Here is a 26,499-nt window from a genome sequence, read left to right as displayed (position 1 = left end):
GTCACATACGTGAGATTATTAATGAAAATTAACATTATCTATAATACGTAATAGCTTGGAATACAATATATAAAAGCTTTCTACCAAAGAAAAATGTACTTACATCTTATATGCTGTTATAATATAATTTTGGTATTTGTCGCGTACGACTGCACCACATACGATAAAATATTCTTTTGACACTGCGCGCCGTTTATCCGGTTAGGATGGATAAAAAAAAATGACGTGACATTATTAGGGTAAACGATGAACGTACATCGTAATCGTATACCGCGTTCGGAGAAGGTTACAACTTAAAATCGTAAACGAGAGATTATGTTTTACCTATATACACACGAATCGTATTCACTGCGCTATATGTTATGTATTTATTTATTCTTTACATACCTATTTATTATATACTTATATTGTGTGCGTGGGCAAAGCACAAAGAAGACTTATATACGCGACAAATTGGGAAAAAAACACGGACTGGTCACTGCACACGATGTATGTATAGGGTGTACCGTTTATATAGGACTTCATTCATTTGCAAAATCGATATTTGTAAAATATTTCTTATATAGGTGCCACAAATTATTTATATAACACTATAAAATATTTTATTATAATATACTTTGCTATAAAGATTTTTAAATAATCTGTGTTTTTAATTATATGATCAGAAGCGGAATACTTTTTTCAGTGTGAGTATTTCGTTTTTTACAATTTTACTTAAGCCTTTTTAAGTTCACCCGCAATTGGATTATAAGATAACAAAAGATACACCACTAAAGCCTACTATACCTCGCTGAAATATATCTTAACTTTGAATGCTTTTCATTCATATTATTAGATATTTATGCATCTGCAATTTGTAGAAAATTATTTGGCTTTTGATTATGCAAAGTTAAAAATATATTTATATTAAAAAACCACTATGACAAAAAAGCAGAGTGTGTATTAGAATTGATTTTACAATATACTATGCTGCTAATTTAATATTATAAAGCCAATGGTATTAGTGTAGGTAAATATATCATATTCTTTCTAAGTATAAATAGATTATTATTTTTTTTTTTAAATACAAAAATTGACTTGGAAAATTAGTGTGGACGCTTGTGAATGGATCACCCCGTACATATAGTATACTGAGGATCCTCGGGTCAACAAAAAATAATACACAATTCGATACCCCGTAAACATTTCGTATAATAAAGCCGCCAGCAAGAGTTCGCGCATGTGTGCAGTGTTTTTTTTTTCGTGTGAAACGTTATCCTCCGGCGTGCATTCGCGTGCCACCCTTTGCGCTTGGATTTCATCGACGTGCCCGCTCTGCTGCAGACCGAAATAATAAAAATAATATAACCACGCCGAACTTCTCTTTCGAGCGTGTGTTTCGGTTTGACACAGTGTAGGGCGAATACGATAGGTAGTGTGTCTAAAATATATTTTTACGTAACGAACAGGTTCACCTTCGGAGCTCGCGATAGCGCATATTTATATATTACAAGATACGGCGGCGACTGCGACACGCGAGTATTGAGCACGACTAAATTTAACGCAAAACATAGACATAATAGTATATACACAATCTATAGTCATATATTATAATAATGCATGTAGGTGAGTGCATGACGTGTACAATAAATAAGCGCTAGTCGCCATGTGTTTTTGGATGGACGCGGAAGTTTTCAGAGAGGTAAATAGAGGTACCCATAATATTATAATATACCTGTCTAATATGTATAAAATCAATCATTCTGGTTAGACGTCTGTGCTAATTGGGCATTGGACGAAATTTTGAAACAAAATATATTTAAAATATAACAACGTTAGCCATACTAACGGAATATGAACTCTCTTGCCGAAACATAATATTTTAATATTAAGTAGGTATATCTACTTCGATTGTTCTGCACGTAAAAGTGCAGAACCTGTACAGCAGACCACCCCAGCTGTGTAAATTCGACATCGGAGTCGTTGTATATAAGTACCCATAGTATATGCTTCGAAATTATAACGACTAAATCGTTGGCGGCGGAGGTTCGAGCAGCAGCAATCTCGAATACATTGGTATTAGATAAGTTTGAAAAGTTTCACCCATTTTGGTTTTGATATAATATATTGCCTAAAACGGATTAGCCAAAGAACAGAAGCAGCCCGTAGATACATTTTATACATATATAAAGATATAGAATGTAGATAACTTGACAACATAAAACCATCTTCGGAAAAATAAAAATGTACCTCAGGCTATTCAACTATTATTTAACTTGTATAATATTATATAATATTATTATTCACATACAGTATTATACAATTTCAATTATTATTTGAAATCGCAATGAAACAGTTGAATAAAAATATTTATAATAATAATATGGTACCAATACCATGATTAAAATAATTAAAATGTAAACTACATCTATTACTTACTAGCTAGTATTATATGAACTCATTTTAAACAGATTAAAACGGGAAACAAGTACGTGCCAAAACGAATTATTTATAAATAATTCACGAATTTCTATAGGACAATAATAGGAAAATAGCATTCATTGGTTATACAGATTGATAAAATACATTTCATACAACAATATATTGTACAATTAATCGTTAGCAAAATGAATATAACACGCGACATTTATCTTAAACAAGAATATTAAATATTAAAATGTAAAAATTAACAGAGGCAAAAAGGCGAGAGTTGAAAATCCTAGTACGTCCTAGTTAACTAGTTTTATTGCGTTTGAAGGTTAGAAAAATTAATCTCGAAAATTTTATATAAACGCATTTATATTGGTAATTTGCAAACAAGAATTGAATTTATTTGTGCATTTGTAACAGAGATCGATATGCGAAAATAATACATAAAAAAAAAGTATAAACACTATTAATGCAATGACACATGGCGTATACTCTTGTGGAGAGGGGAGCATCCCCCGTGACCTTTTTTCATATATTATATTATATTTTATTACTTTGGGGGCAATACCTTCGATTTATCTTAGAAATCATGGATATATATACCCTTTCCCAATGAAAATTCCTGTCAACGCCACCACAATGGATACACAACCACAATAGTATGCCTATAACATGGAACTTAAATTAATGTACATCGAAGTAGCAGTAGCAATTAAACTTGTGAAGGTGATGCGTGTAACGAAAAAAAAGAATAGAAGTAGGTAATTGAAGTTCAGAGAAAAAGTATAGAGGGGTTAAAGTACATAGTCGGGAGAGGAAGGGCGATATGTTTAAAAGCCGACAACCTTGGTTATAATTCATTCAAAATAAGAGGAAAAAATGCAATTAAAGCTTAAACTGCAGTTGCATTTTATGCAGTAGCTATATAATGAAACTACATGTTTTATTTAATGACATCATTGAGTTCGAGTTGTAGAGGGGAAAAAAAGCTCAAGGCCGAATTTTTAAACAAAGGCTTTGGACAAAAGCCATTTTAAATGTATGTCACGGTTGACACTACAGCTCGGTGTAATTTTGGTATGTTGAAATGAAAAAGATTCATACATAACAACTAGCAAACACAACTAGAAAATTGATAATTTTGCAGTGGGTATACTATTATCATTGTTTGTCTCAACAACTAGTTCTATACTACACACACACACACACACACATATTAAGACAAATAAATACAGGATCTTCCAAATGTTATGTGATAAAATAAAGGGGATTTTGTTGCAATTTCTTAAGCGATCCCTGCCATTTTCAATATACTCAATTCGAAAGACCTTATGTATCTCATAAACTGGTATACATTATATTATAATAAATAATAAAAACCATATGGTATAAATAGTAATCACTATTTTCATCCAAAGTTATAAAAAGTATAAGATACGTCTCAATATGTTTGTGACGGAGTTGAGCAAATTCGTCTACGAGAAATAAAAACGTGTACTTAATAAGTAAAGAAAAAAATACATTCGCGAAATGAATGTCGAAAAACGCCAGAGAAGAATACAACGCTGTATACATATTACACATATATATGTTTACATGTATAAAGTATACCATGGTCTTGGCACTGTATAGTGCGACGGCACATCGTAAATTGTACAGTAAATTATTCAAATGAATATGCAAAATAATTTTTACACACATCGGACGTGAGGATTGCTTTTAATGGGCGATTTCAGATCTTCATAAACGGCGACGGTTTTATGTTTTATCGTCACAATTCCATTCGCGTTTCGAATAACTTTTCAGCACGCACAATATAGTACGAGCGGGTCGCTTGCAATCTAATATTATATGGTCTTTTCGAGAAATAATTTTGCTTGCCGTCCTACAAAGTTTCACAGTGCATCTTGTACGTGCATTTTCGTCTCAGATACGACTCGCTAGACTCGTGATCGTTTATCTTATCGCGGCACTTTAGTGTATAGACGAAAATATGCATTAAGAAAAAAAACAGTGCGACTCAACTATATATGTTATAATCTTTTTATGCAAGCATTGCAATGGAACGGTGGAAAATAAACGTAAGAAATGGATTATATATGTTTGTGATTATATTATGGTGAGTGGTATGACATATACTTCAACATGCAGTACATAAAGTGGTAAGAATAATAATAATAAACAAATACTATTTGGTTTCGAGCAAATTCGTCTGCCAATTTAATATAATTACATGCAAAGACAGAAGTGGGCAGCAATTTGTTTTTGTTTTAGAGTGTATTGAGTATTGTTTGAGAGTAGGTATATAACTGTCGAAGGCATTTGCTGAAGAAAGAAATATTTATAAAGCAATAAAATATTTTTTTGACATAGTATGTTAAATAAATTGTTCGTTTTTTTCTATTCGTAGTAATAAAAAGGCTTATTTATAGCAGACACCTATACGAAATGTAATATATATTTATGTTATATATAATTTATTCGAATATTTAGGAAACTGTGAAATATTTATCACAATAAAACTGATGGAAAATAAAAATGTCATTGACACTAACCAACCTCAACAAATTTTTTTAATCCCACGCAAACCGTGAAATTCTTATTATGCATTATTAGTTTGGTTTCAACTTATTAACACTGGACTTGTCCTTGGGAACTAATAACTATAAATTATAACTGAAGTAGTATATACTGATAACATATTTTTAATGTCAGAATTAGTAATACTTATATAAAGACAATCCTCTATTTAGATAAGCCGTTTAACAATAAGCGCGATACCAATATATCTATACATGCGAATGTCTTCTAAATTATTCTAATTAATTACCGATAAACATAAGAGTATAAATATTCTAAGCATAATTATAGAACCACAAGAGTGTACAATAATTAAAGTCGTCAGATGAAATGTTCAACTTCAAATGTTGATACAATTAAGCAAATTGCATAATAAAAAAAAATGTTGTTATCAGGCTGCATACATCGCCGAAGTGGATATATCCATAAAACCAAATGTATATATTTAAAATAGGTACAGTAACATTATACATTATAATCCATACTGTTTTAATGACGACACGACTGGGCATTAACTATTTTACCAAAACCAAATAAGCGAACAGTACCGAAAAATTTTAAATGTCCTACACAGAATACAACTCATTTTCTAAAATAGTACAAATACAGTTTAAATATTATGTACATAATAGATACATAATTATAGTTACATATCGGAGTTTGTATAAGACTGTTTCGCTTTCGAAAAAAAAAAAAAAAACTTAATAAAACAACAAGGCAAAAATTACTCACGGTCGTCGGATTGGGGTTGTAGGAAGTGTACGGCGACATGGTGGTCTGCGTTACTGGACCGGTTCCGTATCGATACTGTTGGGCAGGTAAGGGCGCCGAATTCCAGCCGGCCGTCGCTCTGTGATGGTACTGTGTAGGGGCGCCACTAGCATAGTTGCCGGTCATACCGGGCGGGCCACTGTGATGGCCAGGAACCGTGCCCGATTTGCCACCAAAGGTCGTGTTGTTCAAACCTTGGTTACCGCCGGTTGTGTTGTAACCGCAACCCAACTGAGCTCGCTAAAAAAATAAAACAAAAGCCGACCAAAACATTATTATTGGGTACAATTTTTAAATTTTAAAAAAATTATTATTAATCCGCCACAACTATCGTGTACCGCGCATGCACGTCTTTTTTTTTTTGGCATTCGGGAGAGTGTATAAAGTACAAACGCATGATATGTTATTACAATGAGTCATTATAAATAAATGCAAACGAATATTGTTCTTGCGATAAACCACGCACACATCACAACACACACACGACCGCATACAGTATATATTTACTTCCGGTCTGTGATCAAGGTCGATGACATTAGGATACGAGCGATTTCCGGGCATGAAAACTTCCCCAGAGTAAATTTTTTTTTAATTGTATAAATACATATATATTGTTTTTTTTACTCCTGACAGAGATATAGTGGATTGTATGAAAAATTATCTTTTTTTGTGAAAAATATTGTGTTAAAGGATTGTGTAAACAAACGTATAGTTGTTATATTATACATCTACACACACATTTTTTCAACGAAAAATAACTATTTCCATCGCAAACACAAAAACACAAATTACAATAATAGTATTACTCAGGAATGTATATTATTATGCTATGTAATAAACTATTATTGTGCATTTATATAACAGGGCACTCCACTGACCGTGTATTTTTAATTTGTATTTTCTTATTTGAAATACATAAAACAGTCACAAGTAATTTATTCAATAATTGAGTCAATATTGATTTGAAATTGAAACGAAGAACGTCACAGCTAAGACTCCATTAATATATGCAGTGCACACTGAAAAGCTTCTAAACCTATTTCTAGGGGTAGGTAATCAGGACGTTGTATTGGGAAGCGCCTTGCAAGTAGCGTGTTGAAGATTCCTGTACAATGAACTTTATTATTAAACATCATTTGAATATTCGTTTGTATAACACATAATATACCATCTATTTATGTATAAGGCCAGTATTTCATGATATCCTACAGTGGTATTAAAAAACTGTTTTCGTAGTAGATACTTACTAAAATTATTTTACTAGTTTATGAAAGAAAAAAATGTTGTAATTTATATATATTATTGATATACAGTTCACAAAGTACCAAAAAATGTTATGATTATATGTATCGATTTAAATATTCAAAATAATTGTTTATGTATTATTTGTAACACACTTGATATTGAAAATATAAATAGTAATAGTAATACACAAAATAGTAATACACTCCAATATGCTTTATGCAAATACCTACATAATGTTTAATAATAAATAAAAAAATATTTGTATTCATTGAATATAATAATGCATCTGATTATCTGAAGTTCACTAAGTAGATACATGGAATTATACAAAGTCCAAATAGCCATAGTAAATACATGTTTCCGACGAATGGATAATAACAGAGGAGAAAAGAGATAAATATAAAAAACTAGTACACCTACATACGTTTTTTATGATGTAAAAAAACCTATGTACGTTTGGCTGTGAAAAAAAAGATGGTTTTTTAAGATCACAGCGACGAAGAATTTGCAAACTTCACAATCAGCGGTCAGCTACTATATATCTATAATATTTTATTAAAAGTTTTAAAAAAGACCCCTAAAATATTTGAATTGCAAATAATACATTAGTTTATTTTGGTGCGCAAACGTAATTAAGTAAATTGATGAGATATTTAAATATGTTAAACGAAGAAACGACAAAAAGTAGAAATGTAGAACAGAATAAGTATATTTTATAATATATATATATTTTTAAATTAATTGTATTTGAACATATTTTAATAATATATCATTACATAACTCTAATACTCCATATATTAATATAATGTACCGAATAAGCAGTTCTTAATTTATTATTTACATATAAAATGTGATATGGCATTTAAAAATGTAGAATAGTAGAAAAAGCGATAGTATTTTAATCAATTTATATTTTATATTTTTAAATGTCACAAGCTTAAAATAATACGTTTTTAATTGATACTAATTCTAATAATTCATAATTCGTCGTTTTTCTACGGTACATAAGAATACTCAATGGAAATACAAATACAACAATAATTGCTATTAATTTAATATTTTAATGTCCTCATGACAAATATGCTATCTTAAATTAGTCAAATTAAAGTAATCACTTTAGTTATGAATTTGTGATACACACAGACGATAGATGGAGTTTGCCGGAATACCAATGCGTCACTGACATTAACTCAACAATGGTAATGCTTTATCAATAAAACCATAGGACCATTTTAAATAATGACTAAAATATGTAACCACAAAAATGTAAGTTATATATCTAGTTAAAACTATTTTTCTGTGCAAGTTGAAACTCAATATTTAAGAAACGTGTAATTAAAATGACATCAGAAATAATGAGAAATAATTCTCTCTATTTAGAGATGAAAAGAAAGTACAATAATTATATAATTTGACATATGTTTTAAGCCTACATTTCAAATTCAATATCGAATAGGTTATAGTACGGTTATTATAAGCAGTTTACTGAAATAATTTATTCTGCAGCTTCTTCCAAGAAAAGACATACATAAATTCAAGTTAAAAAAAAAATCGAACAAATACCAATTTAAAACCGTTCGACAGAGATAAATTGAAAATGTAATTCATTTTCTTTTTGCTCGTGCATAATACTATACATAGGTAAATATATATACGTATAGCAGATACAGGTTTTTTGTATGTAAGTAACGAACATATACAAACAAAATATACTTTGGAAGACTTGTAGTCAAACGTGACACTATTTATATTTAAGTATAAACTTATATGCATACCCATTTACTTACTTGTTAGGTAAATAGTTAACGTATGTTTATGCACGAACAAAAAATATAATTAAACATTTTTTAATTGGATGACTTGGAAACCAAATGTAGGATTCGTCGCGTCACGTCATTATTACGAAAATGACAATCGTGGCGTTTTTAGAAGTTATATATATATATATATATGAACTTATAATAATAGATAGTTGTTTTTGCTCGGGTTTTGTTAATATGCTCTACAGTTATGGTAACAATACTATAAGTATACGCATATGTATATTATAACGTAAACGAATGTGGGTCATTGGGTAGATGTCATGAAATGTCATCAAAATATATTATGCGCTTAGTTTGCATTTAAATATTATTATAAAAAGGCGTGACCTGTGCGGTTGTACCTAATGTACCTACTAATTTTAAATCAAAATAATTTCCCAGCAGTGTTTACAACAACTATTATTTATACCAATAAATATTTTTGATAAAAATTCTATCGAATAGTGCATAATGTGTAATAACTAATTTGTGTATACCAGCACAATTCGTTTCAGAACAATCACGAAATGATATCATTTTTAAAGGAAATCATGTTTTTATATCAACTGGAATTTTGACGGAAATATTTTAAACGCACATGTTCACATGTTTCTGAACGATAAGATCAAACTAAATAGCCGCTTGGATAAAATGTGCATGGACGAAAACAGCTACGTTTTGATTATATTTTACACCGGACGTTACAGACCTTTACAGGAAACAAACGTCTCTCTACTACTCATTCCGATAGCACCCTATACAGTTAACTTTACAACTATAATAGCACTCAAACAAATATATTTATACATATTATATATATTTGGGTTTTACAAGACAACGTATATATATCCGTTTCGGAGCAAACGTGTGACAATAACTTCCTCTGAACACACAGTTCACAAAGTCAATTACCCGCAACTCGCACAACTCGTTGGATGCAATCGCGAAATCTTTTCAGTTTCTAACCACCGAAAGTTCATTCTTCCAAACGAGTGGTTGGTCGATATAACATACAATGTCTTTCAACCCATACGTCGGCAAGAAGCTGAAATCAATATCGTTCTAGACGATTGTGTGTATAGACAAAAGCATTAAATTATGATAATAACAACAGGGTTTACAAAATATATATATTCTTAACCGCAGGGGTGTAAGTTTATAATATATACAATATAAATGTATTATTATTATAAAATGCAAAATGCAATATTGTGTCAACGTCACAAAGAGGACTCCTGACGCATATTTGACACATTTACAACCATATATACCGATGACGTCCTTTGGCTTCTGACAACCATGTCACGCGACGTTATCGATATGGAATATCACACGAGAAAGGGCTGTATATGGATAATAGACGCACCGAGATTAGCTGAGGGGGTTGTAGGTACTTGGTTATCGCATCATGGTAATCCGAATATAATAAGTACAAACGAAGGTTAACTGTGTATTATTTTACTGATACCGAATCTAACACACAGAGGTTTACATCTATATTGCATTATTGTCCGTGTACAGATAAGTATAACATTGTGTTTAGAACAAACAACAATAATCGATTTTCGGTGTTCAAACAGATACGGCTTGCAGTATAGGTACATCACAAAAAAAATGTGTCCAAAAAAAAGAAAATAAACCACACCTAAAATCTAATATGTTTAAGTAATTTTTTTAGTTCTATAGGTAGGTGTACAATATAGCAATAGTAATCGTAATCGAATAGGCGCCGATATAGATACTACGAATAACAATAGTTGTAAATATTGAACGAATCTTTGTAAAATCGCTCTTTGCAGTGTACAGGTAACTATTTCAAAACCCACTAACATAGGTACTTACATTAGTTTTTTTTTCAATAAACACACACCATGTCCACGATAATTATCGACAAACTCTAGTTTCAAGCTCAGTGCGTGGTGTATACCTACATGTAATATATTTGAACAACTGTGCCGTTTAAAATTAGCATATACCTATGCATGCGTACAGCATACCCACGTACAATATATTATATAGGTATCGACAAAAGTATAGAGCAAATATTCAGGCATTTTTCACTGTATTTCCCGACATTATAAATATGAAATGTAAACGAATACATTAATACATCTTTCCAGCGCAAGACAGTTATTATATTATTATTAAATCCATCAATTCAACGGCGGGAACGAAAATAATGAAGTTAATATTATGATAGGTACTTACTGGACTATGATGGCTGGCGCCCGTATTATATACTATTATACGGCGTAGAGATACACGCCAACACCGTTAAATAACAATTTCTTTTTAGTACTCTCATTAGTGTAATTAACACTTATTATTCTGACACGCTTAGGGGGGGGGGATAGGCTGATGATGAGCTATATAAACGTTGAAGCAACAATATATTTCGCTACATAAAGTATAAAATTACGGTGCACGATGAAAAAAAAAACCGTACGGTCTTACTTACAATACCTCCTATAGTAACATGTATAGTTTTGAACGTAAACGAACAAACTAGACTGAGGAAAAGAATTAATAGATCTAATCCGCCTTTTTTTTTCATTTATTTCCCGTGCATATAAATGAGCGCACATACGTGAACACCTGTATTGCAGTATATGTTCCCACTACCGCAAAATTTCACTTCAAAAACTTGTATGCCATATATATATATATGGGCAGTCGGGACAGTACTTTACCGCCGAGCCGATATATTGTACGCTCGAATATGAGCAAGAAGAAGTGTGGTTGTAGGCATAGAGGTATAGGCACATAGTATAAAATATTATTATGAAATATATTTATATACATATAATAATAAGATATAATACAAATCAGAGTTCAACCGGATACGCACACGGTTCCGGACTGTGGAAAAAAAAAATATTAACGATTATAAAATATAATATCGCACGTACGAGATATCCCCTTCCTCCGCGCACGTTTGCACTTCTGCAGTTAGCGCTGGTGCAGCGGTATAGAGCGTTGTACGGTACATATTATTATGTATAATATTAATAGACAGGTACAATAATTGTATTTGTAATAAGCGCGCGCACACACACATTTTGCACATTCGAATGTGCCGTACGTACATAATACAGGTAGGTACAACGGTGGAATAGGTACGCGCGTGACGACAATGACTCACTCGGTTTGTACTTTAAAAAAAATAATGCGAATGGTGAATGATATGCTCATCGCGCTGCAGCTCAGTATACAAATACTATTATTATTGCGACCAACGTTTCGACTATATAATTCGACGGTACCTATATTGCCTCGTATACACTTAATATCGCTGTACCTAATCATTTCTATATTATACGTCGTATGTGGTGACTTCGGATACAAAAATCTACAACAAAGTATACAGTTTTAGCTCTTCAATCGTATAAAGATGACTAGGTAATTCATATCATGGTACCTATACTATATAATGTATAGCAGTTCACCTGCACTACAAAGTGTACTTATATATATATTATGATTAAATGCATTAATGGTCAAAGCATAAAATATAAACGAATGATTAAATTATGAAAAATAATACCTAATATTAGCATATATTATGTGGTGTTCTCAACAACAAAAAAACGTACATTTTCGTGGACTTAACATTATTGTTAAGGACACTAAGAAATTGAAATAAAGTATATGAACAAAATTATAGGTACGTATGGTCACTGTACCTACCTACGTAATATAATCATATGTTTGATGGTATCCGCGACTATGTACAGTCGGTGACGATTCCGTGGTCGTGTTCAGCGATCACGGTTCGGTCGTGATATTAATTTCTTGAAAATATAAAAACTACAAAAACGAAGTTAACAAAAAAAAAACCAAAAAAAAAATTATAACAATATAATAAAAACGGAAAATAAAACGGTGGCGCGTAATGACTCGAGGCGAAATATAATATTATACACTTATTATATATTATAATAAATACACTGAGTGTTTATAATCCACGTACTACAGTCATTATAAAATCTTATTATCGCCACAAAGATATTCAACGAAAATATTAAAAAATGCACGTATACAGTATATAGTAAGCAGGAATAACCTTTACTTCATAACGCGCTCAAATACCGACTCCTTCGTAATAATAATAATATGATAATAAAAAGAACTCACCAAAGGAACGGGTCGTCACGTAACTGCCGTCTGAAGGATGTAATTTAATAATACTGTATATATATATGTATATCTTTAAGATGGCGACAAGAGAAAAAAAATTAACGACTATCAAAACGCGAGACCGTTCTTGTAGCGTTAGCGGAAATTCACTGAAGGAATCACAATGAGGATTAAAAGGGACCTACCAATTCCGTATTATCCGGCGACGGGTAGGAGATTATAATAAAATTTTATTATACGAACATAATATACTATACATACATTGTTAGAGTTATGTTTTTTTTTTTTTTTAGATAAGAACGAAATCGACGAGGGCGTAGCCCGGACAGGGCCAGAATGCCACTGTGATATAGACCATCATTCTTTTTTTCTCTTTTTTTTTGTCAACCAGTCTCGCACACACTCACAGAGTGAACATTTATACACACCATTAATATAACATCATTTTAACATTACACACACGGCGGACCGAAGATAAGAACGTATTTAGGACGTGAAATGTGATATCGAACATTAGCGTGCCACCGCCGCAACCGATTTTGTAGTACACCCGGCTCAAAACATTATCATAATAATATACGATATACTATAACTAATACTATACTGCTACTGTAACGGCCGAAGTTATTATAATATAATTTTGTATACCGTCGCGTAATGGCGATTTAAACAAACGTATACGTAATAATGTACAATACCGACTCGGACTACCCGCGAAAACCGTAGGTAGCATAATACTTGTAATACGCGTATTATTATTATTCGACACGAGCACGAAATAAAAAAAAGTTCAATTACCTGCTAGGTGAATCAAGGACGTTTCGTTTCCGGAAAGTGTATTAAAATAGGATTTTTGGTCACTAGTATACTAAGTTATAGCCGTAGGACGTCTGGTCCCTGCAGGCGTATTCTGACCGTGGAACGTTTGTCTCTAGGTTTTTTTAAATAATTATTTTTATTAATTAACTTCTTCAATCGCATTTAAACGGTGAGAAAATAATACGAATTATGGAAATCAATCTGATATTATTTCACGATTTCATCGAAACAAAAAAAAAAATGAAATAATAAAAGTGCCAAAAACAATTAATTCTAAAAAAGAGATTATTAAATACTTATTACTTTACAGATTTGAATTTATAATGATGATTGATGATAAAAATATTTTATAATACCTAGATTTCAAAAAAAAATTAGTTAGTTGACGTAAAAATTAAGTAAAATTAGTGAAATGATTTGTTTAACTTTTAAAATTGTTTGTACCTAAATTCTATTTGTAGTATAATACAGTAATTTTTATAAATATATTTTTTTTTAATTTAATTGATATCCAAACTTAAATTATTATTATTTTTAAGAAATTAATGTAGATAAGGAGTTAAACATAAGGGACCAATCGATTGTTCTATAAAGCCACCAGAAGGGCGAGGACTAGATTTCCTTTCTTAAATTCTTAATACTTGATGCGATGCCCGGGAAGAAATGTCCGTAAACCCAATATTTTGACGGGGACGAAGCAGCAGGAAAGAAACATCCGTTCTCCTAATTATAGATATGCACTATGCTTAATCCATTAACAGCAAGTACATATATAATCTATTTAGCCCAAATCGTCGAACCATGGGAAACACCAAAACTGCAGTGGACTTAATATATATGGGCAGTTAAGGATGCAATATAAATTATTATGTTATTTTCGATACCAACTGTTTCACCAGATTCTATTTTGAATATCATAAAATATCTATAACACCCTCGCCTAGTGGCTAGTACATATAATAAATATATTTGCAGTTTATCAAACGACAACACACTATACTTCGAGTAAAGGAGTTAAAAATCCTTAATCATTAGTATAAGACCTGTCTACAGTTCCAATATTAACCCATTTTATAAATACTATTACTACAATGCACTGGAACTCAGAAACTACCCATATCGACAGATTTAAAAATATGTAACGGAGTATCTGCCTAAAAAAGAGTTTGTTATATAATATAAATAACATGCGACTAATTTATATGCGACGCAATTTCACAAAACTGATTGGATTTTCAATTGAACTGCACACGCCTACTGTTCAGTTTCAATACGGGTTAATATACTACGCGAGGCAAATAAATACAATTCGACCACTTTATATCACAATAATATTATTATACTCCAGTAATTTGAAATGTAACATATTTTATCGAATGCCAAAAACACATTTATAATGTACTACACGGTTGTAAAATCACGGTGAGACTCACGTCATAATATATTTTGATCGTAATGCGATTTTATCTATAGAACATTTTGAGAGGGTGCAGAGTGCTCGCGGCAGAGACGACATCAACGGCATTGTTATGCGCTTCCTATACAAATACAACATAATGACAACTACAGAATTTCATCGAGTAATCGATACACGAACAATGATGATGTTTTTAATAATAATAATAATAATAATAATAATAATAATAATATATTCACAACCAGTCTCGAAGGGTAAACTCAATATTTTCACAACAATAAATTTCTTATACGTATTATACGCTTATAAATTCTTACTGACCGGTCGATATCACTCACTAAGAATGAACTGATATTATATTTTATTATAATATTATACATAATATAAAACGAATACATATATAATATTAGATAAATAATAAATACATACTCACACTATAATAATAATAATAATGATCATAGTATTACTGCAATGGCGTTGAATTTAATGATGAATAACGATATTGAAAAAATAAACTACTTGGGCTGTACATGTAGCTAGCGGTTCGTGTCGTCTTGCTAGTGCCAAATAGCTGCGACGACGACGACGACGACGACGATATAGTTATAGTATAATGTTTTATGTTTTATATATGTGCGACTCAGAGATAATCGTTTTTAGGCGAGTCGTTGCAGTGCGCGTTTGTCCGATACCGTCACTGAAATATATACCGGAGACTCAACTGCTTATTCGCACTTAACTTTATTGTGTCGTACATGTATATGCATCGGCGGACTTAAATTGCATACGTGAGTGTGTGTGTGTGTGTGTGTGTGTGTATGTGTGTGTGTGTGTTATTAATGATGACTACCGTGACGGGGAAATTAAATTCGCATTCGACGTGACTACGCCAGCGGGGTAATCGGTAATAATGACACAACGGAAAAAATGCAGTCGCGGAAAAAAATGGCCCGAGAAAATTAATCTGACGGACGAGAAAACGGTCCCGCGGAGAGGGGCCAAGGGAAAATTAATCCTACAGACAAATAAGTGGGCGAAATATAAAAAAATGAAAATTCTATTGAAAATCATTTTATAAAAAAAAATACTGAGAACATACAAAAATGGATTTATCAATGTGAGTCGTTCACTATAAAAATGTTTCGAACAATGTTTATATATTAATACAAATACATCGTACAATGGCTACATAAATCAATATAGTGTATATACACAAACGTTGCGAGCTGTAAAATAAATAAAATATCAATGTAAAATACTATAGTGAGTATAATAAAATAACGAATACATATTGTATACGATTGTATGTTTTTAATATTTAATCTGGAAAAATCTTTACGAATCTAAAAAATTATTTTTGATATTTAATTTTATTATATTATATAGTGATATCCGGATACCGTCAGCATGGGTCTTATATTAAATCTCAGAGAACACTCCTAAATATTATAATATTATATAAGAATACACTGCAGAGGTGCTGTTATATGCAGGGATTCGTTTAGGTACTTTATGCGTGTTCAGATCTCCCCCCCCCAAACTAGATACAGCGGCTGTGGTGATTAAGATTAAGATTCGGTACCTTTCAAACGTTGCGAGGTCGTTATACGGTACGGACGCTTAGGTACCAACGCGTTTAAAATTCGCATTTATATGATAATACGGCCGGCTACTGTATAATACTCGACATGCGCGAGCAATTAACGACGATCCCTAAAATTCTCGAACTCCGTATTAAATACATTTGGTTTTAAACCCTTGCATATACAAGGCGGAAATCAGATAGGGTTATGATGGGATGGAATATCTGTGTTATATTTTATCAGGAATTTTGTCACTTTTGGCATGCATGATTACAGTGACTAATATATACAAAATACAAAGGTACATTTAACTCGATTTCCACCATACCTAACCATTAGCACGGCAAACGAATTCCGTTTAACAATACCAGTTTTCTCATTAATATAATAATATATTATACTACAATTATAGCATCGTATAAACATGTTTCACATTGGATCAATTATACGCATTATACATTACACGGGTAACTATATAGCTTGAGTAGGTTTAAAATGGGAATCAGTAAAAAAGTATATAAAAACGATATTAATATTTTATAACTATTAGTTTTTTTAGCATACCACAGTTATATTGTTTATTGTTTGGCCATCACGGATTTGCTGATTGCAAGGATTTTCGAACGTCCTGCTCTCGGCTTATTGTATGCTCATATATTATTATATGGTATTCACCGGTATCTTGGCATGTACATGTTTATATATATATATAATTCAGTGACGGAAAACATTTTGCGGTCGCACAACTGTGCACGCTTCACGGTCTGCCTGATCAAAGTATCGCGGCTACATACATACGCGGTGTATGAACAGTTCTGTGCACTGAACAGATTCGCGAGAACGGAAGTGGAGACGCCCGACCGCGGATATGCGCTGCCGAGTATGCGGAAACACGTAAACCTACCTACACGTCCCGGAGAACCGTATGTCGGGGAAAAAAAATGCACGTCCGCGGAGTGCAGGAGGAAACGGTGGGGGCCAAGAATCGCCGAGTACATATTATAATATATTATTATGCTGTTCGAGAGACCTTGCAATCGCTCTCGCGCGCGCGCATTGCACGAAACGCATCGGTTGCGGCGGCGACCTTGCAACGAGGTAAAATGTTGGCTATAAAACACCGTACGTCGCGCGTAGGTATGTATTACAATATTATGATGATGATAATAATAATAATAATGATAATATTGTAATAGCGGAGGCGAGCGGTCTCGTCGTTAATCTTTGACCCGCGCGCGCGTCCGACGCCGTAAAAAAAGAAATCAAATATAATATAAACAAACTCGCGGTGAATATCATAACAATATTATACTCATCGCCACGATAAGTCACTGTGGCAGATTGTTGCAGTTTCCATACACATTATTATGTTTTCTTACTTTTCCTTATCGCGACTCTGGTGGTATATAAATAGATATTATATGGAACATAATAAATGAAAACTATCTATATCCAAAGCGGCGAGATGATCAGTTCACGAGAAAATAACGCTCCAAACGAACGAAGATTAAAGCTCGACTTACGGTACACGCGAAACAACAACACATTCGAAAGTTATACTTGCGGTGTTTACTGCCGCAGCTAGAGACAAACGCGTAAGTCGAAATTACTTTTTTTCCTCCCAATAGGACTCGGGGCCGCTGCAGTGTCCCTATAAAATATACGAGGCAATTACACCCCACGGACTGCAGACGTATGTATATATACACGCGCTACTGTGTATATAATATAATATTATTGTTATAACTGACAAATCGATAAGCCCCCAATTGAGACTCTAGAGAGAACACCACCTCACACGACCAATAACCGCCGTATAGTCAACTGAACTGCCGACGCACTGCACGATAATATAATGGTATAATCTACAGTTTACTTGAAATGTATATGTATGTATAAGTATATTAAACAAATATTAACGTACAACAATACAGTATGAGTATGTGGTATATCATATATAGCTGTAGGACAGTAGTGCGTTTGTAACATTTTGCTTATATATAAATATATATATAACTTAAAAGCAGTTATCGTGAATGGAGGTACTCGAGTTTTACGGGTAGTGCCGTTAAGTATTTTTCCTTCCTATTAGCTTCTGAGTACATCTAGAAATGTATATACGAGTATATACCTACTACTAAATGTCATAATATAATGTGTGCCGTTTCTTTTGTGCGATGTTAATTTGCTAAACGCTTTTTAGGACAATATCGCAAGGTTAGGTATAAGCGTACATAGGTATACCACGGTTTATTACTGTACGCCATCACTCTAGATATGAAATTGAAATTTAACATTAAACAAAGTATAATAATATAAGAGATTGATTACAAAACAGTTATTGTTTCGAAATGCTTTCGTAAAATTCTAGAAAAATATCAAAATAACGGTGACGATTACTTAAACTTGATCATTTTTATGTATACGAATCGGGCTCGGACAGAATTGTTTTTCCAAGTCAATAATTGGACATTGGTTTTAGGGTTTCTACCAAATAAGATAGACCCACCAAAAATCGATTGTCTTCACACAATAATGTGTTACATAAGATATTTTCAAACACAATAATATACATACAACATCGTAGACGTGCCAGAAAAAAAGAATATTTTGTTCAAGCCATAAAATGCGTAAAAATGCGAAAACTTAGATAGTAGGCAGTTTGTACTTCCCAATAAATCACCGCAGTCGCAGTACATACATTTAATTATACATAATATACAGCAGTAGTTCCGACAAATGTGTGCGTGTTTATCGCCGTTCGTAAGATAAGACTTCCCGCAATGGCACAATAACTGCAGTACTGCTGCACACAACACGTTGCGCGATTGATATGAAACGCATTTGCATAAGCTGACCACCGCCGTGTAGATAAGTGACCCCCCTAACCCTATCCAACCACTACCAGAACGAGCAGGCATACTCCCCGACAATCGTTTGAATAACGCACGTAGAAATGATAGAAACGTACATACACTGACGTTTTGATAAAAAATTAAAGCAGCTACAGTGTACCTATTTATTATTATAATATGTCTTTTGTGCACGCGTGACAAGAACCGGACAATTCGTATATATGCATGTATATGTATACACTGTATAGTGAAATAATATTATGTTTTACGATAACTAAACTCGTTCCACCCTCGTTTTAAATTCGTAAGCGGATATTGTTTGGAATTCCGAACTAGCTAGCTATAGCTGCCACGTCCATAATATTATTAGTATCTATATATAATAACATTATAAATTATGGTTATTCTAGCTGATTGTACGCATTATATATAGATGATTATTACGACTTATTATTGATATTTTATATTATCGACCCCATCCTGCACCGTTCCCGAGACAATTTTTCGACGATCGTACATACAGCCGATGAAAACTCAATCAACTGTAAGATGAACGAACGAATTATTCAAATTTTCTCCCCTCACACCCCAAACGCATAACACAACTAAAATAATGAAGCACCTATAGTATTTTGGCATACTAAATTGTCAATACTTCGTGAAAGTATCATGTATAAATAATTAATCTCTTGTAACTATATACATATAAGGTCGGTTTTTCAAATATAGAAACTTATACACGCTACATAGAAACACTAAAGGCCAATCACGCGGAAGCGAATAATAAAACATTTAAAAAATCGTAAGCACGACAGATCGGTATTTTCGCATATGGCCGGGAACAAATTGTACCCACGAATAAAACAATTGGACCGCATTGATGAATATTTTAATACATCGAGACAATAGGTATTACAATTTAACAAAACTTTCCAACCATTAGTTTTTATTTGAAACAAAGTTTCAACCGTCATATTTTGAAGGGACGAAAAACAAAGAAATTATGACAATTAATCAATGTCAAGAAGTAGTAGAGTAAAATTACGTTGTTACTTAAAATATCTTTCGTCGATGAATATAAACAGATGCCCCAGTTTCGACATATTTTGTAAATCATCAAAAACTATAAAAAAAAATCATCTCCATCATCTATGTTTAACTTGTAACTCAATCTTGAACGATACTCATATTATATCGGAGAGTATAAATTATTTATTCGTTTTGGATTCAGAAACAGTTTCATTTAGAATTGAAACACGAGCACGTGGATTCGTTTTCGAAAATTAAATTAAACAAACAATATAATTTAAATGCAAATAAATATGTGTATAATATATATGTTATGACATTATATATGTCCGTTTTTAAATTGCTAAAGAAAAATTTAAAGCAGTTGTAAAAATAAACTTACACCATTTGAATGACAACATGATTAAATTATCAGTTCTACAGAGTAAAGTTTAAGACTAGACAGATATACAAATAAATAGTATACACAAGTGGCTTAAATAAATCTCATGAATACAACACCATCCAAGATTTTTCGAATTGGATTTTTTAACCATTACATCTGAATACTTTTGAGAAATAAATTAAAACAGCCACTCGGAATTGAAAACACGTAGCTATATTTGACTTATCAAATTAATATACGAAATTAAATTGAAGAAAACAAAATAAATACCTAGTTGATTGCACATTTTTACGGTGACATTTTGAACATCAACATACCATTAAAAATTAATATATTCAATAATATATTAGCGTTATTTATAAGTAAATATTTATGGTAAAAATGTATTTTCACGTTTCGTAAGTTGGTAAACCATTAACTATAATAATGTTGATGTTATACATGTATACTTTGACCAACGTACAGTTACTAATTTGGAAATATTTATATGATATGTACTTTAATTATTAGATACTCAATAATAATTAATAATAATTTATCCATTCCATGTTGTTTAAAATAAACATATCTTTACAAATGAATAGAAAATATTATTTTTATGTGAATAAATCACAGGTACATGACGCTTTAAAAAAAATACACGGGTAATATTATATTATAACATGTTAACATTTTTTTTTGTATCATACTTAAACAGTTAGCTCAGGTTTTTTTTATGAAACAAATATGTGTTCGTGTAGTAACATCACTTAAACATTCGTGTCAAACTTAAGCAAGTATATGTTATTTAAAATTCAATGCAACAACCAAAATGTTCTATCGTATACCTAGGTGCTAAACCTCAAGCAATAAATGTTATATGTATACGTAATGTAGCTAATAATACTTCTTGTGAGTGCAGACAAATTACTATGCTATGTATGCAAGTAAAATAAAGTTTTATAATTACAATATGATTTTATCTCTATAATTCAAAATTAAATTTGAACTCTAAGTGTTCACGGCAGACGGCAGTTTAGAATTACGTGAAATGAATCGATTGTGTACGGGTTTTTATTCATCCGTTTCCTTGTATGGCTTTACCGAGAAGGCTTTCAAGATATACACCAATATATAATAATATATATTACGGGCATAAACATAATCAGGGCTCACTAACTTCGGAATTATAGAAAAAAACCATATTATGCACAATCCATATGACTTCGGTATAAAAACGAAATGAATATATACGTTTACTCTTGTCCAAGCCTTTGCGTCCAAAACATCAATCCACATTCCATGTATAGTATTTAATATTCATAACTCTTTCTCTCTATGTATAGTATACATATATGATTATGCTGTCATTAGTGTTATTGATTGATATAACTTATATTTGCAAATGATAATAAGGACCTTGAAAATTACAAATAATCAATAGAATAGCTGGTTAAAAAGTATCAACATAGCTATAATAACATACATATGGTCTAACCAACAGCCACGATTTTTTTGCAGATGATGATAAATGTATTGAATAAATGAAAATAATCAGCATTATTCACTTTATAAGATTAAAGAAGTATTATAAATTTATAAGTAAGTCTTCGATTAATCGTAATCAGCTAAACTAAGCAACATGCAACTTAAACACGTATAATATATTATTGTGTTTTGTTAAATGTAGAAGTTCAACGTCGTGAATCTACTGTAGTATAAATATATAAGACGCTTGAATTTAAAATCGAACTTTTAACAAATAGATACCTATTCCAAGTGTAAAATCGTAATATTTAAATTACAAATAGTTAAATTTAAAATCGTATTTTAAAAATATATATTTTTGACGGTCATTCATAATGACGGTTGAATCGTTGAAAAACGACCTTTTTCCGTCCAGCGGGCGGTAAAGTGGGAATCCCCATAGTGCCGGGTAGTAAAGTGGAAATCCCAAAAAGTGCATGAAAAGTTATTGTGGGTCTATCTTCACACTAGATCTCTCTCTCTCTCTCTCTCTCTCTCTCTCTCTCCACTCTCACCTTTCAAATTGCGCCAGATGAATTGTAAGTTTTATAAAGCTTAATTATTGTAAATGATTGCAAGTTGAAAAGATAAGACATCCAAGGGTACCACAGTCAGGTGTATCCGCTGTCGTAAAATACCAACTTAAAATGAAGAATATCAACGTTGTGATAAATGTATAATAAATAATAAAAAAATAATTATAAAACGTATTGGACTGTCACATACGATACACATTGTGTAAAAATATCAATAGTAATACTCGGAAGGATCGAAAAACATGAAAACCGTAGAACTTTGTATCAAGCACGTTCGTGAATTATCCAACAAAACCCACGGATAGACAATTTCTATTGATCTACGTGATTTTTTACAGTTTATTATTTAGTTAAGTCCGTAAAATAAATATCATCATTTTTTGATAAGTTAATCAATACTTTTATGCAGAAACCCAGCAATTTATTTTCATAATTCAATACAAATATCGAAATATATTACAAGCTTAGAAAAAATTATGATTTAAAATTGTCTTTATAACCATGTCGTTGGTTTAACATTTTCAAAACCCGATAATATAATTGAATGCGAAATTCTTATATTTCGATACATCCTGACGTATTGACGTGGAATTTATTTTCAAGAAGCTATTTTTGTACACTGCTTCACATCAATGACCGAAAATTATTCAACTGCCAAAGATTTTCACCAATCAGTGGAAAATTATGTCATATTGTCCATTATCATACAAAAAATAGATGTATCGAGAAAGAAGTTAATCTTTGGATTCATTGCGTATGGCAGTAAAAAAAAAATATATTCTACGAGATAAACTGCATAATATAATATATAAATATACAACTGCAGAGTTAAGAATGTAAACTGTTTAAAAATTGTGAATTCCTATAATACTCTTATATGGGGCTACATAACTATCATCCTTATATAGCAAAAAGTTTAGAAAAGGACAGAATAGAAAGACATTGGAATAATTGCAACGGTTGCCGAAAAACAAATTGCTTTACTAAAATATAGTGTTTGCACACAGCACCTGAATAATATGATATTTATTAATAACCAATATTACTCCATCAAAACGATTTAAAAGTTGATATTACGTTTAACGGCACAAGAAAACGTATTACAATTATGATGCCACTACGATATAGTTTGACAGTCGCAACAAGATAGAAAATATAATTGAATGTGGATGTTTTCGTGAACGCATAAAATCATTTCTCAAAATTTAGAATATAATAATTTTATATATATATGTATATGTATATGATGACTTCAAAATAAAACGAAATAGTGTTGAACAATAATTCACGGCTATCTCGTGCATTAACATTCATTTTAGGATCATCTTAATCAGTAATTATCATACAAATAATTATAAAAATTAAAACGTGGTAATTATGGATATTTTCAAGTGTGTTCAAATTACCTGACTACATAATATATTTTATTAGGTAGATTTATGCTTCATCATAATATTTTATAATTGTGATGAAAAGTTATAGCAATAACTATAATAACCATTATAATAATTGTATAATCCCATTGATACATTAATCTGTTTATTCCAAAGATAAATTGAATTTAAATTTCCATCACAACCAATCAAATTAGCATTTGGTTTTAATGTTCTATGTACAACCGTTGGAAACAACCATTGAACATAAAAGCCAATATAATTTCAAAAATGTGTTTTAACCTATCTTCAATACGGCCAAACGCATAGTTCAGGTCAAATATGATCATAGACTCAACGTCAACCGAGGGAGTTGGGAGGTCCATCAGGTTAAATCGCAACTCAAGAAAAGTGAAAAAAATGCATTTTATTATTTAAAAATAAGATGAAAAAAAACAATACACCGTTTTAATATTTACACGTGTTTTTTTTTCTAATTTAGAAACCTAATACCACCATTATGTTGACGTCTACTGAAACACGATGACCCCTCAGCCAATTGTTTCCATGCTACTCGCCCTGTATATAATACCCGCATCGAACATGCATATAACGGAGTCGTCGGCCTCATAAAAAACACATATGTACAAGATGAGTACTTGATATTGCAGGAGTACTATAACTCAAAACTAGGACGTAATTTAACGACAATAATCATATCGATTAAGAACGTGTGATTTAAAAATACCCACTATATCGATGTATATAAATATATATCATATGTGTATATAAATATGTCCGGAGTTCGAGAAAACGAGTATATAAAAACGATATCCGTTTCGCGAGCAGACATAGATCATTAGGTATTTTTTACATGTAACATGTTATGACCACACGTAAACACATTGACCACAAACCAAGAAATAAATGATGCGTCATTGGTTCTAGGATATAACTGTACAGTGTACACATTATTGTATATTGTTAAATACTAGCACGGACAAGTCTTAGACGTTTTGCGTAAACAAATACTGCACTAACTCTGTGCACTCATATTAGGGGGGAGGGAATGTCCCAATGTTGTGTGAAACAAATATTACATGTTATTACAATAACGCAATGAACGCAATAACGCATTGAAAACACTGTTTGACTTAAATGTCAAGTGCAAATAAAAGTGTGGATGTTTTTTTTTTATTAAATGTTACGCTTCGATCTATTGTATATCTAGTTTCATTCTTTTTGTATGTTGTAGAAATTTTAAATAAAAATGAAAAATTGAATATTAAATGTATTTTTTATATTATTATAAGAGATTTTAATTTGACATTTTTAAGTGTTACCTTTTAGTGACAATCGTTGTAACACTAATAAACGTATATCTATACCGTATATATGACCGATACCGCTGTAGCACCGTTTTATGCGCGTATAAAATAATCGATTATAGTGAAAAAAACAGCTTACCTATATTACACCGAATATATTATAAAATTACCAGAAAAAAAAGGACTGCTTGTAACGTGGTAATAAAATGTATTAAGTGAGTGAAATTCACAACTCCCTAACAAAAACGTCTACTTAATAATATTAATGTAAGTAGTAAAAATATATCTATGCAGTACATAATATATATATATACACATATATATATACCTATATATTATTATACAGGTACGAATACGAAAGCAAGAGGTGTGCGGGATTGACGTCAAATTAACGCACATTCGCCGCCGGTATTTACTAAAATTGTTGAGTTGAATTGAATATACAACGATATAAAAACGGTCGCAGGTATATGAAATACCTATTGCAAGCCAACCCGCAGAGACACGGCTGTATAATATACTGACGATCCGTTAGTTAGAAAATTACGTTCTAATCGGACAATCGTCCGAACGGTACACGGCCGATGAGGACGTCCTATATAATATAATTGTGTAGGTATTACGCGCGTATACTGCACCAACAAGAGAGGGAAAGTTTGAGTAAAACCCTAGTTTCGACACGCCGTCCGATATGCGCCGATCTGCTCATTATGCCAACATAATA

General features: G+C 31.7%; 1 protein-coding gene across 9 annotated transcripts in view; it reads right to left on the bottom strand.

Annotated features, from left to right (window-relative positions):
- LOC111038847 (protein alan shepard) overlaps positions 1–26,499 on the bottom strand; it is a 122,049-nt gene that overhangs the window by 47,729 nt on the left and 47,821 nt on the right. For 8 of the 9 annotated variants that reach the window (XM_022322105.1, XM_022322103.1, XM_022322104.1 and 5 more), the window contains one exon: positions 5,722–6,000. In XM_022322105.1, coding sequence (XP_022177797.1) covers positions 5,722–6,000 — 279 coding nt within the window. Of the gene's footprint in view, positions 1–5,721; positions 6,001–12,941; positions 13,052–26,499 lie in introns of those variants that run through there. The other variant, XM_022322107.1, reaches the window with a different exon arrangement.

The sequence above is a fragment of the Myzus persicae genome, unplaced genomic scaffold (genome assembly GCF_001856785.1).
Source record: "Myzus persicae strain clone G006 unplaced genomic scaffold, MPER_G0061.0, whole genome shotgun sequence".
NCBI lineage: Eukaryota > Metazoa > Arthropoda > Insecta > Hemiptera > Aphididae > Myzus > Myzus persicae.
The sequence above is the reverse complement of the archived record's forward strand: the minus strand, read 5'-3'. Positions and strand labels throughout refer to the sequence as shown.